Genomic DNA, 20,462 nt, shown 5'->3' with positions numbered 1-20,462 from the left:
GACCGTCTGGTCCTTGCATTGATCATATCTAAATAAATCTACCACTACGAACATGATCTCAAGACTCTCCTAAACTAAGTTAGCATATCTCGGCTAACATGAGTGCTTCCGTTATTAAGACTATGAATGACATGGTTATAGCCTCATTTAAAATGTACTGCCACGTAGAATTGTGGAAATAAATGTATTCCACACGTTGCAGGATACAGTCTTTAGGTTACTTTAGTTAGCCTGCGCTGTGAGGGGAAATATCTTTCGAGATGCACACGGTGATGCTGTCATGACTCCACTGGATTTCTTCTGTCGCTGACATAAATGTATGCCGATCAACACAACATTGCCTTGCATCGCCGTTTTATTTTGCATTATTTAATCTATTTCTTTAATTTTTAACAGCGCCTTAACTATAAGAACCGGTGTTCTGGAAAAATAATTGCTACCCATAAACCTTTGCTACCCAACGCTATTGAGCATGCGCATAAACGCTGAAGGTTTCCCCGAATAAAATAACCATAGCAATCACGGCAAAACAAAAAACGCTGTATTGTAGTTATTTAGCACTATTTTACATATCAGGAAACAACAAGTAGGAACTTAAGTGCAGGACTGTATAAATAAAATAAATATCAGATGTACTACCATAAAATAATAATTTAGTCCAATCATGTTTAAATAATAATTACTGCATAACACTGATGCATTTCCATACTTAAATAAGAATAACAGACTAAATGTTACACAGACCATGTAACATCCTGACAGTAAACCTGCAAAAAGTGCTCTCAGGTTACTTTGTTTACATTTTCACACTTAGCACTATATTGTTACACTTTACTAAGCATTTATAATATATATCCTTATTTTTGCACCTTAATTGAAAGAGGTTATTGTTAGGGTCAAATGCAGAGGATAATTTCACCACACCTAGTGTGTATGTGTGTATGTGTGTATGTGTGTGTGTGTGTGTGTGTGTGTGTGTGTGTGTGTGTGTGTGTGTGTGTGTGTGTGTGTGTGTGTGTGTGTGTGTGTGTGTGTGTGTGTGTGTGTGTGTGACTATCATTGGTACTTTAACTTAAAAAAGTGTTTATTGTGATTTTAGAATGTTGTTTACACTGATTGTTTTCCATGGTTGTGTTGACATTTATTTCCATTCTGCCTTGATAACTGAGGGGATTACAATCAGAGGAAGGTTGCATTTGAAATACAAATGTTAACGTTTAATATATTTTTCTCGTCATAAAAAATATCGATATCAACCAATGTAAAAAATGTATAGTGTGATACTGTTTTCAGCCATATCCCCGGCCCCAATATTAAGTATAACTAATTTATGGATTCTAAAATGTGTCAGTGCTAATTGTGACTCAAGCCATATTATAATCACTGTTCAAGCCAATTTGTGTCGATATATACAAGTGTTGCATGTACCTTGTCCTGTGCATGAACCAAATAATTAATTTTGCCAATAGCTACTGCACCAGTCTGACATGAGCAGCTGCCTGTTGCATTCATAGCTTGTCATTGGCACCTGTGCAAATGTGTTATACAAATCAGGGTTACCGGGCATTGAAGAAAGTGTACGTTATCTCTAAAATTGCAGTTCTCAAACTTTTTTCACAAAGTATCACCTCAGCAACACTTGGCTTTCCAAGTACGTCCATAATGACCAACATTAAAATACAGTAGCGTAGTAGTTGTAAGTATTCATTTAAACAATGCAGAGGTTTTGTTTAGCAAGTATATTTAATATATTTGGTCACTGTAGTGTTGCACAAATATTAACAACAATGATACTCTACATACAGTACATATTTACACACTTTTTGGCATACCATTTAAGATGGAGCCCAAGTACCACGAGTGGTTCATGTACCACAGTTTAAGAATCACTGGTCTAAAATCTATTTTGGTGTATATATTGCAGCCTCCTGCAGTAAGGATATATATATATATATCACAATATATTTGGTATTGAAATGACATTACAATAAAAACATTTCAAAATGGGTTATAACTATCACAAAAATTTGGCTGCTGACGTCTGCAGTAATGTACTGCATCATTTCCGGTTGTATTATTTACTGTCAATAGCTGGCTAATTTCTGTTGTATCATATTTCTATCTACATTTCTTTTAAAATGTTTGTAAATAGTAATAAAAATGACCAAAGTTTTTTTGATCATAAAAAATATAAATCTTACCGCTGTAGTATTGACTTTGTAAGGATACTACCTGTATACTTGGTATCTTTACTCTGGATGTTTGTATTAATCCGCCCATCTCTCTTGACATTCAGGAGCTCTAGCTTAGCGGTTAGCATTTCCTCCTACGATGTGTAGTGTAGAATGTTTAGCTATTCCTCATCACCCACTGATGATATTTTTTAAGAAACTAAATTAATTTTCTGCCAACGAGGCCAGGATAATTGACTTAGAAGTTGCTTAGTTTGCACTGTAAAGAAACGTTAACCGCTGGCTGGAATGCTACATTGCTTTGAAGATGCGTTCATTTGCTTGACGCTGTCAAGTTGGCAGGACAAAGCTAGACACGTGCGTTACAACAATCCATCCATCCATTTTCTGCCGATTGTCCCTTTCGGGCTCGCAGCGGTGCTGGAGCCTATCACAGCTGCACTCAGGTGGAAGGCGGGGTACACCCTCGACTAGTCGCCACCTAATCGCAGGGCTAAACACAGAGACAAAATTTACACTCACATTCTCACACTAAGGCCAATTTAGTGTTGTCAATCAACCTATCCGCAGGTGCATGTCAATATAATGATATATCATATATAATGATGATAGTATTAAATGTTTTTCATTTACAGTATATCTTCAAAACCCTCTATTCATGGTAATCATTGTGATATTTTAAAGTTTGTTTATTTTTCTCCTCATGTTTTACAGGTGTCTGCATTAAAAGACCAGGGCAACAAAGCACTGAGTGCAGGGAATATTGACGAGGCAGTACGCTGTTACACTGAAGCCCTGACCCTCGATCCCAAAAATCATGTCCTGTTCAGTAACCGCTCCGCTGCCTATGCCAAAAAGGGCAATTACGAAAAGGCCTTGGAGGATGCTTGTGAGACCATCAAGATAAAACCAGATTGGGGAAAGGTGAGGCGGCTTGTCCTGTAATCCTTGTGACTATTCAAGCCATGCAGAAGTCTAATCTGATAGCCAATCCCCATCTTTATCAACAAGGGGTATTCCCGTAAAGCTGCAGCACAGGAATTCCTTGGTCGGCTTGAGGATGCCAAATCGACGTACCAAGAGGGACTTCGCAAAGAGCCGACCAATCAGCAGCTAAAGGAGGGTTTACAGAACATCGAGTCCCGGCTTGCAGGTAGGTCTTTTTCTATCTGTACAGAAAAGGGAACCAAGGGGTAAAATTAGGCCCTTTTCCACCAAAAGTTGGTTCCTGGAACTTCTGATTCCTGGATCTATAGCAGGGTTTCCCGCAGTGCTTTGTTGTTAAGGCGGCCGCCTTAACAACAAAGAGCCGCCGCCTAAACTAATGTCTTAACAAGCTGCTACGCTTCGTACTGCCTCTGTCAGTACGTCTCTTCAGCACCCACCATTGAACCGTCTGATTGGTTACACGCAGAGCGGTAACCGCCAATCAGCAGTGCATATTCAGAGCGCATGGAGTCAGTGCTCCTGCGGTGTGGTGAGCCGAAAGGTGTTTAGCGGGTAAGCAGCGGACTCTCCCCAAATTATAATACACACCTCCCAGTCAACTACTAGTAACATCAATATGAGCCCGTTGACATTCTAGAAACATAAGAGGCAGCTCAGCTTGCTCCTTGAGGTGAAGGCTAATTAGCTTTTAGCGTAACGTTAGCTCACAGTGCGGTGTGTGTGTGTGTGTGTGCGTGCGTGTGTTACGGACAGCAAAGCCCTATCTGTCTGAGAGAAAGACAAGCGTTATTGACCGACAGTTAACAACTAAGTTATTTCACTTTACCTTTTTCTGTATTGATTGAGCTGTGTTGAAGCAGCAAAAAACGACATTATGTTAAATGAAGAGTTTCCTGAAGCTGTCTCTGATGGTTGATATAATAATGTAACTGCATCATAAAGCCTACATGAACTCCATGGTGTTCAGGGATGAATAGTCTCTCCTATTGCTATTGTACTATTTTTTCAGCTATAGTAACATTAATCATTAGTAATGTAGCAGCCTAGTTTTAAATGGCAGGGTCCCTGCTATCACATGTTCATAAAAATATAACATTTACATAATAAAAATCAACTACAGGCTTCCCAAATGCTGTAATAAATTAAGCATAATGAGTTGAGCATATGTCAGCATGTGGCCCCACTTTTAACTGTTTTTCAAACGCTTATTGCAAACGCTTATTTACAATAAGTCATTAATTTGACTTAAGTCATTATTTTGGCATTATTTTGACTTGGTCAATTACTAAGTCAAAATATTGACTTACTAAGTCATAATAATGACATACTTAGTATCTCAGGTAACTAGGCGTATCTCAGGTAACTAGGACTGTTTTGTGTTTTGTTTTTACTTTACAGAAAAAATATTGAGATATATATCGTATATTGCCATTCAGCATAAGGAGCGGAAAACACAACCAAAAATTGTAGGCTTCTTCACGCGACGAAGCCGGCCTACTTCACCACAGTCTGTAGTCTATTGCCCCCCAGTCTGTGGTGGCAGCGATGAGATGGAGACGTGATGGTGGCGAGAGGCCAAATTACACTGTTCCTTACACCCACCCACCCCCTTCCCCGTCCGTCCGCCTGTCCCGGGCGATGCGCCCCCAACCCCTGGAGAGACACCACCTTAACTAACACATTTTCTGGGGGAAACGCTGTATAGGTTCATGTGTGGTTTGTGTTTTTTTCTCTCTGTTGTCAATGTCTGTTGTTCATTGTAATAGAAACACACAAGAGATATAAAATAAACAAATTGCCACACATTCTGATAGCAATCGAGTTTGAAAAAGGAAGTTTTAGGAACACCCCCAACTGTGATCAACCAATCAGCGTTTGACAGCACAGCCTGCCCCTGAAAACTTTCTGGGTAGCTTCGAAAAGTCCAACCCAGCTAGGAGTAACTCCGAGGGGTTCCTAAAGAACAAAAACTACCCGGGTAGTTTTTGTTCTAAGCACAGGGGGAACTATATTTACCTGGGTAAGTGGGAAAGCTCCTGCGGTGGAAAAGGGTCTATTGACTGTTGGGAGAAGTAGTATGTACACGATAAGAAGACACTTTTATTTCATTGCATTTTAGTCATCAGTGGCCACACTTACTATTACTGACTCAAGCTTTTTCCACCAAGCAGTACAGTTTGGTTATATTTGGTGCGATATTCATTATTTTGTAAACTAATCTGAGCCGTACTGCTCAGCAAAAATGTGACGGAAAACAAGGAACATCTTTTCAGCTTGGCACCTTGTTCAGCTAATGAGCAGTTATGTTTTTCCTTCAGAGAAATCGATGAATCCTTTTGCCATGCCCAATTTGTATCAAAAACTGGAGACTGATTCTCGAACCCGGGAGCTCTTGGCAGATCCGAGCTACAGAGAACTCCTGGAGCAGCTCAGGAGCAACCCTTCAGCGCTCGGCACGTATGTATTTTTGTTCTTGTTCTTGTTTTTCTTCTTGTTTGTATATTTGCATGCATGCGTACAAGAGTGTGTATGTTATCTTGTTAGCTTAAGAATCTTGCCCATTTTATAACATGTTACTTTTTTCCTCACATACCTAATGGGGTAAAGAAAATACAGAAGACAGGGTTGTCATGATACCGGAATTTCAGTAGTCGATACTGAAGAATTTCCATGATTCTCAATACTCATTTGATACCACGATAATAAAATAAACTAAGTAAAAACAGCATTAGTGGGAAGTCTTCAAGTATATAAGGCAAACAATGTTAATGTAAAAGAAAAAGGTAATAAAATGTGTAAAACATATATTTAAAGACAAATCTTTTTGTTTTTGTTATTGGTATCAACATTTCAGATTTTTCTCATATTAATATTTGCTCTATTTTTCAATTATTGCTGTTTTTAATTTTATTTCTGCCATGTGCCACAGGCTAATAAAAAGAAAGAAAAAGAGCTGCGTTTAGAAAATGACACCCATACTACACTTTATCTTTGACTAATTGGAAGTGCCAAATCTGCATTCCTCAATGGCTTCCATGAATAAGTAGGTAAATTAAGAATCACTGGCTTCTCTTTTTTTAAGGTGGCATGCCTTTTTCTTGACGCAGCTTGCAGATGAAAAAAGTGTTCGGTGTTTCAGCAACCATAACTATTAAAAGAGCCATTTTTTCACCTTTTCCACTAAAGACGAATAGTCTGGAGCATAAAACATAACATAAATGGATGGATGGCTGGATAAATTGAATTATACAATAAACAGAAGGGCAGCGTGCAGGTGTAACAGATGTCAACAAATGTGGCTGTGCGAGGTATGGTTGGTTAAACTTCACTACCTAACATCTTTACAAGCCGTGCTGCACAGCGGTTTTGACAAGCCATGGTTTTTTAGCACACTAGCTAGCACTGCTCGACGTAATTCTAAATTAGTGGGGATGTATGGTTGCCAGTTGGAGCCTGGCATGTGCTCTGTGTTTAATAATTGGATATTTACGTTAGAAGCACAAAAATCTGAAAAAAACCCACAAACAAGTTCTTTTTCTCATCGTCCTGTTAGATCTTCTGCGTGGTTGTTGTTGCAAAAGTTCAACATATCAATTGTCTTGCGTGATTTCACTGCAGGAACTTGATGGTGTCCTCACCACTGCTGTCTGACGGAGCGGAACCATAGTATTGTCAGACCAGGCAGTAAACTCGCAAAACTGTGAAGTTTTGGGGCCATACTTACGGTGTCACTACAATAATTTTTCTTGTTATATTCCATGTGTCCAGTAGATTATCTAGTAGAGCTAATTAAACATGAAGAAGCTTTTCCCTAGAGTAAACCCATCCATCCATCCATCCATCCATTTTCTACCGCGTATCCCTTTCGGGGTAAACCCATTTTTGATAAAAAGCTTTAAAACTTCACAAAGAGTGTTGTGTGCTATATTTGTATTTGCAGGAAGCTGCAGGATCCCAGAGTGATGACCACACTATCTGTGCTGCTGGGACTAAACTTGTCTGGGATGGATGATGATGATGAACCCACACCTCCTACTCCTCCTCCTTCCAAGCCCAAAGAAAAGCAGCCTCCTCCTCCTTCAAACGAAGACCTCCCTGATAACAAGAGAAATGTAAGTTCAAAAATGATTTAGCTCACATTTGAGGGGTGTTTGGCCACAGATGAGTATATAAATACCAGTGTTAATTCCCGGCAGGCCTTGAAAGAAAAAGAACTTGGGAATACTGCATATAAGAACAAGGACTTTGAGACGGCGCTGAAGCATTACGAAGAAGCAGTCAAACATGATCCTACCAACATGGCTTATATCTCTAACCAAGCCGGTTAATACCAGATTCTAACTTTGATTTGATTGTCTTTCAGATTTTTGTGTAATATAGATTTGCCAGTAATATAGATCAGTTCACTCAGAATCTTGTCGTCTTTTGTATGTTTCCTTTAGCTGTTCACTTCGAGAAGGGTGATTTTGAAAAGTGCAGGGAACTCTGTGAGAAGGCTATTGAGGTTGGCAGAGAGAACCGTGAAGACTACAGACAAATTGCAAAGTGAGTTCTTCTTGATTATTTGATTTTTTTAGGGTTATTTTGATGTGGAAAACATAAATCTCCTTTGCTATTCAAAGAGTTTTAGATGGTAGCTTTCGCTCCATTATTGTAAAAAGTGGGTGTAATTGCCTTTTTTTTATAAACAATACACAATACAATCTGTACCTCAATTTTTTTTTTTTTGGCCAACAGTTTTTGTTTTTGTTTCTGTTTCGGTACGTTGTTTGTATAAACACTTTTCCTCAACGTTATTTTTTCTGTTTGTCAACAAAAAAGTATATTCAGCAGTAAGTATCAGTGGGTAGTGAATACTATAAAACGTTACTGGACAAAACGTTTAAATGGGAAATTGCATACACCTGTGCTTCTCACAAGTGGTTTTGCAACGCCAAGCAGTAACCCAAATTGTGGATTTTTTTATAATGTCAATCGTTATTATTTAATGAAAATACTTAAAATTGCAGTTTGAATTTGAGGTAGTCCAAAATAATGTGTGCCAACACAAAAAAACAAGTTGAGCAATGATCATTTCAGGAACAAAAAGTGTTTATCCACAAACTAAAAAAGGATTTGAACAAATCGTCTCTGGAGTTGAATCATAGCAAACCTATAAACAGAAATTGTGATTCAAAAATAAATTTTTTCGCCCGATTATTTAATAGGTAGATTTACTCACCTAGTCTGGATCAATAGTTCAGTCACAAAGTCATTCAGTGCCTGAGTGTCCCAGTTAAGGGTAGAATCTTTTGAGTTTGATTTTCGCAACGCTACGTGAGCTGCCTACAATGGTGAGGCGGTGTTTCTAGCGAGGTGCATTTGAATGAAGTCGGTCCTTCTTCAAAATGTTATCTTTCAACATCTATGCTAGTGCTGGCCATATTTCTTAATTGGTTTTGTCTTGTGCTCCACTTACAACAATGTGAGGGGGAAATACACAACAATGATTGGACTTTACGTCGTGAGGGTTTCTCGCTACCTTTAACTGGAAGGCTGGTATTTGCTTGCGCTTGCTCACACACATACAAACACACGAACACGAACCGCGGTTCAGAATCCCTAATAATAGAGTACCGTTGCTTTCTGAAGAATAGTGAAATGTCTGTTAAAGAACAAGGGGAAAGGAGAAACATTTAATTATGCTCTTAGGTGTGTTTAGACTTTCATAGAGGAATGATGTTTGACATAATAGGGTGCTTATTAATTTTTATCTTTTCCATTTAAAGGGCACTCGCCAGGATCGGTAACTCGTACTTCAAACAGGAGAAGTACAAAGAAGCTGTTCAATATTTCAACAAGAGTTTAACAGAGCACCGCACTCCTGATGTCTTAAAAAAGTGTCAACAGGTGCATCACCTGCAACACAAACACACACAACTCATCACACCTAATTAATCTAGTTTACAGTAAATGCATGTCTATGTCTCTACATATGAAAATGCAAAACATTTGCATTACAATTAGACGTTAACTGAGGTGTTCACTGTTAGGGTTGTACCGATACAACTTTATAACCAATACAACTGATATTAATCCGATACGATATCAGCAAGACTTGTATTATTTTGTAATTTGGAATGTTAGGAAAGGTGTAATCAAGTGAAATTACATGGGTAGGTATAAAAGACACAAACCTTATGGCAGACGTATGCTGTCTTTTAGTTGAAGTAAAGTGGTAATTTGTTTTTGGTGACACCTAGCGGTCACAATAATGAATTAAACTAAACTCATGACAAAATAAGTTGAATAATGCTGATACATTTATGAATTCATCCTAATGCGCTTCTGCCTTGGATACTTTTTATCTGTAATATGCAACTGTAATTTTCAACACGTTTATGACAAATGTAATATTTTAGACTGCAATATTGTTCAATTAAGGACACTTACTACATATGTCTAGTTTGTGCTCCATTGTGTACCTAGCTGTTGTGTGGCTGCTAGCTCCTAGTATCCTATAGCCTATCATGTTTACCTTTTTGTAAATTCACTGAAATACAAAATAATTCCAACCGTATGTGTTTGTTGGAGCACATTAGATGTTAACTGGATGTGCAGCTTTGCAAAAATAAACACTCTGCAAGACTGGTTGTATCAGATCTTTTACCGTAGATTTTAGATGCAAGACAATTATCATCCAATATTTTTTTATTTTTTTAAAATATTTGTTTTTTTGCTATTATCCGTACTATGTCCAAGATCAATATCGGATTGGACACCTACGCTGTATATTTTCCTCAATCTTGTGAGAATATTGCGTATGACTGAAGTTAAGGAGTAGGACTATTTAGGACAAACAAACACCAGGTACCATCTGTGAAACTGTTGCACAAACCTGGTACCATCTGTGAGCAGATAATGCTGTATCATCTCTTTTGAACTTATCAGGTCGGTAGTGCATTATTCAGGCATTCTTCACTCACGCTTAAAGTGAAGGATGAGGCAAATTTACAGTGGTTCCTACTGTAGTTTTACAGTTTTTAAAGATACAATAACTTACTGTCATTTGAATTAGGACACATGTTTTAGGTAATGGCAGCCATGTTTTGAACCTAATTGTACACATGTGCTTGTCCAGTCCTCTAAAGGTGTGTACCAAATTTTGTGTTGATTCTTGAAATTCCAAGTCAATCTGACCAATGGGGTCGAATGTCTGTTTGAAAACAGCTTTGACATGTGGTGTATTTGTCAAAAAACAAATACTACAGACTACATGGTAGTTTTGCCAAATGTTTACCCTTTTGCATGTACAATAGGGTCTTAATTATTTCCCATGACTGTAAGTAAAAAACATTATATACTTAACTCTACTCATTATTTTGACCGAATTTTGCAGGCAGAGAAGATCCTGAAAGAACAGGAGAAACAAGCCTACATAAATCCTGACTTAGCCCTGGAGGAGAAGAACAAGGGCAATGAGGCCTTCCAGAAAGGTTTGTGCAACAGTTTAAAGCTCTTGTTGCTTTCCATTCCAATTGTAATTCAACAGTCATCGTAACTCTTGTTTTTTTCCTGTAGGTGACTACCCCTTAGCCATGAAACATTACAGTGAGGCTATTAAAAGAAACCCAAGTGATGCAAAACTCTTCAGTAACAGAGCTGCATGCTACACAAAGTTGTTGGAGTTTCAACTGGCCCTGAAGGTGCTGTTCAGCATTGACAAAGCACCAGAGTGTGATTTAATTACTGTAGTCACATTTAAATAACTTGTCTTTTTTTGTATGGTCAGGACTGTGAGGAGTGCATCAAGCTTGAACCCACTTTCAGTGAGTTGGACATTCCTTTCTATTTTAATTACTGAAACATGAAATATGTTTCACATTGCAATTGAAGTTTAGTTCTTGTCACATTTAAGAGCTAATTTAAGAAAATGTGTCCACAGTTAAAGGGTACACACGCAAAGGAGCAGCTTTGGAGGCCATGAAAGATTTTAGCAAAGCTATGGACGTGTACCACAAGGCTATGGAGCTTGATTCTTCCTCAAAGGTATCATAAAAAGCACCCAAACTGGGCAGTTGAGCCATGCCATGCATGCACGGTTACCTTGTGAAGTAGCATCGGTGGAAAAGAGGCTATTAATTCCAGATTTTTTCTCATTTGCCATGCCCCTTCTTTCACAGTTCTGCGCTTCACAACAAAACTCTGCTGACAATCTCTGAGACGATTGTTGTGGAGTTTTGCTTCTATTTTAACATATTACTGACTACCCCATTTCCTGTTCTTTACACTAATGCAGAAACAAAATTAAAAAATGCTTCTCACACTTCGACAGTAAACAGTAGTGTGACCCTAGTTTAGTCTTTTATGTATGACTAAGCTGTTCCGTAAAATCAAGCGGTGCGATACTTCGATGTATTTATTGCTTGTGACGTGAAATTGGGTTGATCCGGCTCCAACAGTTGGCGGAGAAACTTGCACTAAGTCGCACTGCCTCGAGCTAATGCTGCAATTTTTTATTCCAGCAAAGCAAGAATGCCTGATAGAAAACACTTAAAGGGGAACTGCACTTTTTTGGGAATTTTGATTATCGTTCACAATCATTATCAAAGACATGACAACGGATGGATTTTTTTTTAATGCATTCTAACTTGTAAATAAAAGTCTTGTGTATTTGGGATATGCATAAGTCTTGAAAATTTGAAATCAAACTGTGATAATGCAGAGATAATAAAACAATCTTGCCTTACTTCCTACTTCCTCCAAACGGTCCGTTTAAAATTTACCGGTACTCTTTTTGTGACGATTTAGCCATACGTGACGTAAGTTCATTATTCATATATGGTAGACATTTACCCAAACATCCTTGCATGACTCGGCCAATTTAAATTGATGTAAAACCGACTGTGCAACATAATTTCAACGATGAAACCCAATGAAGGAAAATGCTATGTTTGCTTTAACCAGCGCAAGTCACTACACTAACTTTCAGCCTCATTCAAAGTAAAAAGTGCCTTATATTTAACTTTTATGATTCGTGGTAATGTGCCTTCCTGTGAGAAGTCGCTTTAAATGTGTGCAAAGATTATCCCTGCTTCAACCACGGACCTTCACTAAAAGATACATTTTAGGGGGGAATACCATACTTTTAATGGCGGGCTTGGTGACTACTATTTATGACAACGGAGGACACAATGAAACGGTAAGTAATAACAACAACAGTAGGTTAGAAATATGTGAATACGTTAGCAATGTTAGCTAGATTTTTTGTGCAGCGCGCTTAGCCTTCTAATGTAAGACAAAAGCCTCCCGATCCACCGACAAAATAAAGAATGATCTTCCTAAAAACTACTTTTAATTAGACCAGTGCTGACTGTTTTCGGCAGTGGACCAGTTCGTATTATAATTATGTTCGCGAACGATTATGTAGCCCGTAGCATAGCCAACTGTATTAGCTGGTCCGGGCCTCTATTGTTTACAAGGTTTCAAGGCAGCATTGCATTAAAAATATTACCATGATATAGAATATAAATGCATTTTATTGTCAATATAAACATACATACATCCAGGATCTAGCATGGGAGAGATGATGACTTGGTAGAAGTTTAACCTTAGCCAGTGTATTGTACCAGCCGACAACAAAACACCGTGAGCCGCATGGTCTCGCTATTTAATCCGGGATGTTGTGTTGTGGTGTAAGTCAGGTAAAATTTAGATGCCTGGTGGTGATCACCGGTGTCCATATTCCATATGGTCTTGGCAAAACAAAACAACTATTGTAGTAAACAAGGCTGCCAGGGCGGGAACGAAAGGCTCGTCAGCTTGAAGGGGTGTGGCAGGGAGGTCTTTATTTGCATCTAACAACTCCTCCTCTCAAAACCAACCGTTTTTTAACTAAGCCAAAAATTGGCTTGAAGAAAGGTCTTTACCGCAAAATCTATCATTTTGACCAAGAAACCATTATTACATGTTACATAGACCAAAATGTAGTGTTTAAATATACACAAAAAATAATGATACAAGTCTATGAATGTTTTCATTTATCCATGTCGTTGTAATCTCAGGGCATTCAATCAATCACAACTGGACTGTTTAGGTTCGTCTTCGAAGACTTTTCGCTTCTCATCCAAGTATGCTTCATCAGTTCATGCTCATAGACTTAGATTGGTCAGATCTAGTTCATTCCATTCAGTTGAATACACTGGCATTCTGGTCACCTTCTGTGACCAGAATGTTTCTAACTCATGTTATTTGTTGGTGGCTAAATTACAGAGTCTTTTAGGAATGGTTGAAAGGACAGTGTTGTATGTGGGTGGTGTCGCAGACCACCTCCTCTGTTCAGAGATGGTTTTTCAACCCATAGATGACTTCCCTCACTCCTCTTTCATACCATCCTGTCTGGAATCTGTAAATTTTTGTTCTTAGAGTGAATTTTCTCCCTGAGGTGCAGCTGAGTCTTGGCCTGAAGAGTTTCGACTTCTGGCATCGCCATGATGTCTTGTTAGTTGTTATGAGAGTAGCGTATGTGTGTGTGGCCCTTTAAGATATGACAGCATGAGAGGTGAGTGACGTCAGTGAGTGAGTGGGCGAGAGAGGTGAGGGAGCGGCGACAGTGAGTGCGTGTAGGTGCTCTAGCTTGGTGGATGGCTGCGTCCAATAAAGTCACAAAGTTGCAACAAACCGCCGGGCTCGTCATTCACCCTCAGCTGTAAAGACCCTCTTCCGGGTAAAGTGAAGGTTGTTAGACCCGAAGTACGGCTCTGGAGGAACGTCTCTCCTGCGGGGAGGCGTGCTTTCTGTGGGTGGGGGAAAGCACGCCTCTTCTTTTCCACCGGAGCGCTCCAATAAAACACGCTCAGATCTTCTATTTCTAGCCGATACTACATAAAAATAACGCCGTAACGCATCATGCAGTAACGGTAACTGAGTTACTGCATATAAAAAAATAACGCGTTAGATTACTAGTTACCGCCGAAACTAACGGCGTTACAGTAACGCGTTACTTAGTAACGCGTTAGTCCCAACACTGTCGGTAACACACGTAGCCACACAAAAGTATACACACAAAATATGAGAGAATGGAACATCAGATTACCTGTCTAGAAGGAAAACAGCCACTTGCATGTCCGAAGTTAGTCCAAAACTGGCCCGCAATGCCCTCCATACGCATATGAATACGCTGGACCAATATTTATTAGAGTTTTGGCTTTTTGTTTTTTTCGATGTATAGCGTCCTTCTTTTCTTCCTCTGATTTTCTTTTTTGAGTTTTTTAGCAGTGTTTGCTGTAACAGCAAGCGCAATTATTCCAGGTGGGTGTTCGGCAGCCATGCTCTACTGAAAACAAGTTGGCACCGTGCACGCACTTCACAATATATCGCGTCAGCCAATGAGGAGGCTCCTTTGTGGGCTCTGCTCACCCTACCTTTCTCTAAATCCTGTGGTTGGATCTGGAGGGGTTGACCACCAGGAAGAAAAAATATTTTGTCTTCCGGGTTTTTTTTTACTAAAATACTTAAAGGCCTACTGAAATGATTTTTTTTTATTTAAACGGGGATAGCAGATCTATTCTATGTGTCATACTTGATCATTTCGCGATATTGCCATATTTTTGCTGAAAGGATTTAGTATAGAACAACGACGATAAAGATTGCAACTTTTGGTATCTGATAAAAAAAAGGCTTGCCCCTACCGGAAGTAGCGTGACGTAGTCAGTTGAACATATACGCAAAGTTCCCTATTGTTTACAATGATGGCCGCATGAAGTGAGAGAGATTCGGACCGAGAAAGCGACAATTTCCCCATTAATTTGAGCGAGGATGAAAGATTTGTGGATGAGTAAAGTGCAAGTGAAGGACTAGTGGGGAGTTGAAGCTATTCAGATAGGGAAGATGCTGTGAGAGCCGGGGGTGACCTGATATTCAGCTGGGAATGACTACAACAGTAAATAAACACAAGACATATATATATACTCTATTAGCCACAACACAACCAGGCTTATATTTAATATGCCACAAATTAATCCTGCATAAAAACACCTGCGTGTTTGTTACGCTAGCTCCTAGCTCCTCTGCTAGCTCCTAGCTCCATAGAACACGCCAATACAATTCAAACACCTGATCAACACACACAATCACTCAGCCCAAAAGACCGTTCACCTAACCCAAGGTTCATAAAGCTTATATATTTTTAAAAAGTTACGTACGTGACGCGCACATACGGTCAAGCTATCAAATGTTTAGCAGCCAAGGCTGCATACTCACGGTACCTGATATTCAGCTGGGAATGACTACAACAGTAAATAAACACAAGACATATATATACTCTATTAGCCACAACACAACCAGGCTTATATTTAATATGCCACAAATTAATCCTGCATAAAAACACCTGCGTGTTTGTTACGCTAGCTCCTAGCTCCTCTGCTAGCTCCTAGCTCCATAGAACACGCCAATACAATTCAAACACCTGATCAACACACACAATCACTCAGCCCAAAAGACCGTTCACCTAACCCAAGGTTCATAAAGCTTATATATTTTTAAAAAGTTACGTACGTGACGCGCACATACGGTCAAGCTATCAAATGTTTAGCAGCCAAGGCTGCATACTCACGGTACCTGATATTCAGCTGGGAATGACTACAACAGTAAATAAACACAAGACATATATATACTCTATTAGCCACAACACAACCAGGCTTATATTTAATATGCCACAAATTAATCCTGCATAAAAACACCTGCGTGTTTGTTATGCTAGCTCCTAGCTCCTATGCTAGCTCCTAGCTCCATAGAACATGCCAATACAATTCAAACACCTGATCAACACACACAATCACTCAGCCCAAAAGACCGTTCACCTAACCCAAGGTTCATAAAGCTTATATATTTTTAAAAAAGTTACGTACATACGCAAAAAAAAGTTGCGCACATACGGTCAAGCGATCAAATGTTTAGAAGCCAAAGCTGCATACTCACAGTAGCACGTCTGCGTCTTTGTCATCCAAATCAAAGTAATCCTGGTAAGAGTCTGTGTTGTCCCAGTTCTCTACAGGCGTCTGTGTATCGAAGTCAAAAGTCCTCCTGGTTAGAGTCTCTGTTATCCGAGTTCTTCCATCTTGACTGCATCTTTCGGGAATGTAAACAAAGAAGCGCCGGCTGTGTACTGTTGTTGCTGACTACGTTCGAAAAATACGTCCATTTCGCACCGACAACTTTCTTCTTTGCTTGCTCAGCTTCCTTCTCCATAATGCAATGAACATGATTGCAACAGATTCACGAACACAGATGTCCAGAATACTGTGGAATTATGAAATGAAAACAGAGCTTTTTCGTATTGGCTTCAATGTGGAAGGCATACCCGTGTTCGCCGGGCTACGTCACGCGCATACGTCATCCTCAGAGGCGTTTTGAACCGGAAGTTTAGCGGCAAATTTAAAATGTCACTTTATAAGTTAACCCGGCCGTATTGGCATGTGTTATAATGTTAAGATTTCATCATTGATATATAAACTATCAGACTGCGTGGTCGGTAGTTGTGGGTTTCAGTAGGCCTTTAATTATAAGGCACAGACAGCACGCAGACGTACAATTTTTTCAGAAATGATTACTGTTACGATATATTGTGTGATCTCATAAAAGATCTTAAATAAAATTTCAAAAGGTCTTAAAAATCGAATTTAATTATTATTTAAAACATGCATAAACTTCAGTCTTAGAAAATGGATGGATGGGATAAACTTCAGTCTTGCTCTTAAGTGTTTAGATTTTTGCAGACGCTATAGCGTAACTACAAAACTAAACTTAAGTAGGCTACCATGTGCTGCACGGACAGAATTAAACGCGCACTACCAGCTGGTGTGTGCTGTGTGCGCGCAGCGGTGTGGTACAGCTTAGCATAGCAGTGGAGAACACTTAACGAAAGCCTACAGCAAAGGCAGATCACTTGCATAAGATTGGTAAGTGCAAGTTCTACGATTTGTGGCTCCAGAACGATCAATATAATGCATGCTTGAAGCCGGTGGATAGAAACGCATTAAATTTTTCGGAACCGGATGTGAAGCCATCGAGGATGGAAGCGTTTGCAATCATTACAGTGAAAGTGAACAGAATGATAATGTAAAAGTCAAAAATCCGGTATAAATCCGTGTCAAAAGCTGCTGAAATGCCACTAACACTTGCACAACTATACAAGGATCAACTTAACCCCAAAAAGGAGTGTTATGTAGGTAAAGTGGTGCCAATTGCTAAAATAGATCAATATGAGATGTTAACTAGTGAAATTATGCTAGTTGGCGGCTTGGGCAATGGGGCTACGGCTCTCTGCTTTGCACCCCAGCCAGACCCACCCAGCCCTTAGAGCCATTACTTGTCCTGAAGCTATAGGATCTGAGTTGCTGACTTCTCTCACCCGCATTGTTCTAGCTTGATATACAGCAGTGGCGATTGATAAAGACTGCAAGGGAAGTTCAGCTTTCCCTAAAATATAAAAAAAAAGTGGTGAAATATGTTCTTTTGTGTTTGCATTTAATTGACTAATTGTGTTGGGATGCGTTTAACTTTTGAGATGTAAATGTCTGTCAGGGAGGGGAGAGGGCAGCCGATGATCCGCTGTGCTGCCTTTACCACTCTCTGGAGCCTCTCCTTTTCTGCAACGTGCAGTATGTCAGCAGGCTCTCGATGGATGAGCGGTAGAAGGTCAGCAACAGGTTGGAGTCCAGTTTGTACTTTTTGAGGACTCTCAGGAAGTGCAGCCGCTGCTGAGCCTTCTTAGTGATGGCAGTAGTGTTCTCTGACCAGGAGATGTTGTCAGAAATAAGGACGCCAAGAGACCGGAAGGTGTGGACCCTCTCCACACACTCACCCTTGATGTAGAGGGGGGCTAGGTCAGTGTTGTGTTTCCTGAAGTCGATGACGATCTCCTTGGTTTTCTTGGTGTTCAGAGCAAGGTTGTTCTCTGAGCACCAGTCTGCCAACTTCCGGACCTCCTCTCTGTAGTCTCCCTCGTCCCCCTTTGAGACGAGTCCGACCACCGTAGTGTCGTCCGCGAACTTCACTATGAGGTTGTTGTTGTGGGTCAGACTGCAGTCGTAGGTGTAGAGGCAGTACAGAAGAGGGCTCAGCACGCAGCCCTGTGGGGAGCCGGTATTCAACGTGCGGGTGGTGGAGAGGTGGGGGCCAAGTCGCACAGTCTGGGGCCGGTTGGAGAGAAAGTCCTTAATCCAGGCACAATTGAGGGGGGGGGGGGCCCGAGAGTGTTCAGTTTTGTAACGAGGATGTCCGGTATTATTGTATTAAAGGCAGAACTGTAATCCACAAAGAGCATCCAGACGTAGCTCTGCTGTTGCTCCAGGTGGTGTAGAGCAAAGTGGAGAGCCACAGTGATGGCATCCTCAGTGGATCTGTTCGCCCGATATGCGAACTGGTAGGGGTCGAAATCTTGGGAGAGATAGTCCTTGATATGCTGTAGAACCAGCCTCTCGAAGCACTTCATGATTACCGGGGTGAGGGCCACCGGGCGGTAATCATTCAGGGTGGTGATGGGAGACTTCTTCGGCACTGTGATTATTATTGCTGACTTCAGGCAGGACGGGATGACTGCCTGGGCCAGGGAGAGGTTGAAGATCCTGGTAAAGGTGGAGGTGAGCTGGTGGGCGCACGCTCTGAGCACCCTGTAAGGAACTCCGTCTGGGCCAGCAGCAGGTCCACTGTCAGGAGCACCCCTCTGACATCATGCTCATCATGCATGATTTTATCGACAGTCAAATTCCCAATTTAGAACTTGATATAGTCCAGTACAGTTCCTGTGTAAGTCTCCAGATCCTGGTGTTCAAATAAGTCCCAGTCTGTACAGCTGAAACAGTCCTGTCGGCCTGACAGAGCATTTTCAGGCCAGGTTGTAATTGTCTTCATGGTGGGTCTGACTTTGCATCTGAGGGGGGGGTAGGCTGGAGAGAGTAGGAGCGAAAGATGGTCTGACTGGCCGAGATGGGGAGGGGTGTGGCTTTGAGTGTGTGCTTGATATTGGTGTAAACATGATCCCGAGTGTTCTCTCCCCCAGTAGAACACTTGACATGTTGGTAAAACTTTGGCAGTACAGTCTTTAAGTTGGTCTTATTAAAAGTCTCCTACAATAATGTGAACACCATCCGGGTGGACCCGCTGCTGTTTGTTTACGGCGTTCAGCAGGAGAGAGAGCGCTGTGTTCATGTTGGCGTCGGGTGGGATGTAAACAGCCGATCACTACAGTTAGCTCTCTAGATCTTGTTAGATCTTGTCATCTTTAAACAATGTCATGTGTGACGTAGGTTACACCTGAATTGCTATTGCGACATCCAGTGGGCACATTTAGAACAGCAGTGTCTTTCATTAAAAAAAAAATGCAGCTAATTATTATATTTAGCCAACTGATGCCGCAGGCCGGATTTAACTTGTTTGTGGCCCTGATACGGCCCGCGGGCCGTAAGTTTGACATCCTTCTGTATATGGTTACATTCTTTGTTTAATATCAGTTTAATGTGAAAGGTTCTCACCCCTGCTTAGTGCTTATTTACTAAGCGTAATACTGCCGTCAACAAAGATTGGACCAATCCTTGGCAACAGATTCAATCCAAAAAGTTGATTTAAAAAAAAAAAGTGATATGTGCAGAAGCAATGATTTGTATCTTCCGCCTACTCCACTCAGGAAGCCACAGAGGGCTTACAGCGCTGTATGGTCAGTCAGGCAACGAGGAACGACACTCCAGAGGAAGTAAAGAAAAGAGCAATGTCCGATCCCGAGGTACAGCAGATTATGTCCGACCCGGCCATGCGCATGATCCTCGAGCAAATGCAGAAGGACCCCCAGGCGCTCAGCGAGTATGTTTCACAACTTTTGTGTCATTTCCTGTGTCTACATTTGGAGATGACTAATTAAAAATCCTCTTTTTTTGTTCTTCTCCTCAGCCACTTAAAAAACCCAGTTATTGCTAAGAAGATCCAGAAGCTCTTGGATGTTGGACTCATAGCCATCCATTGATGTGACACAAAAGCCAAGGCGTGAAGAAACACCTAAGAAAGGGGAACAAAATGCAAATCTCTAAATATTACATTGTTCTTTTTGTTGCCTTCAAAAATTATACTGTTCATGTTTTCACTGAAACCTTGTGTACTTTTCATTTTTCAGACGCTATTCACTTTAAGATTGACTGCATCAACTTTAAAGATTATAGTTCACTTTAAAGTTCATTTTCTCATATCAGCAAGCAGTGAAGTTTCACAAACACAGCTGTCAATGTTGAACACGACTTGAGATTGTTTGTTTTCCCTCTGAATGGTTTGACTAAAAGCGATGCTTTTAAAGTT

The 20,462-nt window shown here is 40.4% G+C and overlaps 1 protein-coding gene across 1 annotated transcript in view; it reads left to right on the top strand.

The window, feature by feature from the left end:
• stip1 (stress-induced phosphoprotein 1) overlaps window positions 1-20,462 on the top strand; it is a 21,073-nt gene extending 611 nt beyond the window's left edge. The window contains exons 2-14 of the mRNA XM_062048169.1: window positions 2,907-3,116; window positions 3,204-3,345; window positions 5,459-5,597; window positions 7,081-7,252; window positions 7,337-7,463; window positions 7,583-7,685; window positions 8,909-9,029; window positions 10,519-10,615; window positions 10,701-10,825; window positions 10,912-10,948; window positions 11,065-11,168; window positions 19,804-19,976; window positions 20,064-20,462. Of these exons, the coding sequence (XP_061904153.1) occupies window positions 2,907-3,116; window positions 3,204-3,345; window positions 5,459-5,597; window positions 7,081-7,252; window positions 7,337-7,463; window positions 7,583-7,685; window positions 8,909-9,029; window positions 10,519-10,615; window positions 10,701-10,825; window positions 10,912-10,948; window positions 11,065-11,168; window positions 19,804-19,976; window positions 20,064-20,136 (1,623 nt within the window). The 3' untranslated portion in view covers window positions 20,137-20,462. The remainder of the gene's footprint in view (window positions 1-2,906; window positions 3,117-3,203; window positions 3,346-5,458; window positions 5,598-7,080; window positions 7,253-7,336; window positions 7,464-7,582; window positions 7,686-8,908; window positions 9,030-10,518; window positions 10,616-10,700; window positions 10,826-10,911; window positions 10,949-11,064; window positions 11,169-19,803; window positions 19,977-20,063) is intronic.

The sequence above is a fragment of the Entelurus aequoreus genome, linkage group LG05 (genome assembly GCF_033978785.1).
Source record: "Entelurus aequoreus isolate RoL-2023_Sb linkage group LG05, RoL_Eaeq_v1.1, whole genome shotgun sequence".
NCBI lineage: Eukaryota > Metazoa > Chordata > Actinopteri > Syngnathiformes > Syngnathidae > Entelurus > Entelurus aequoreus.
This window is presented reverse-complemented; position numbering and strand designations above follow the sequence as displayed.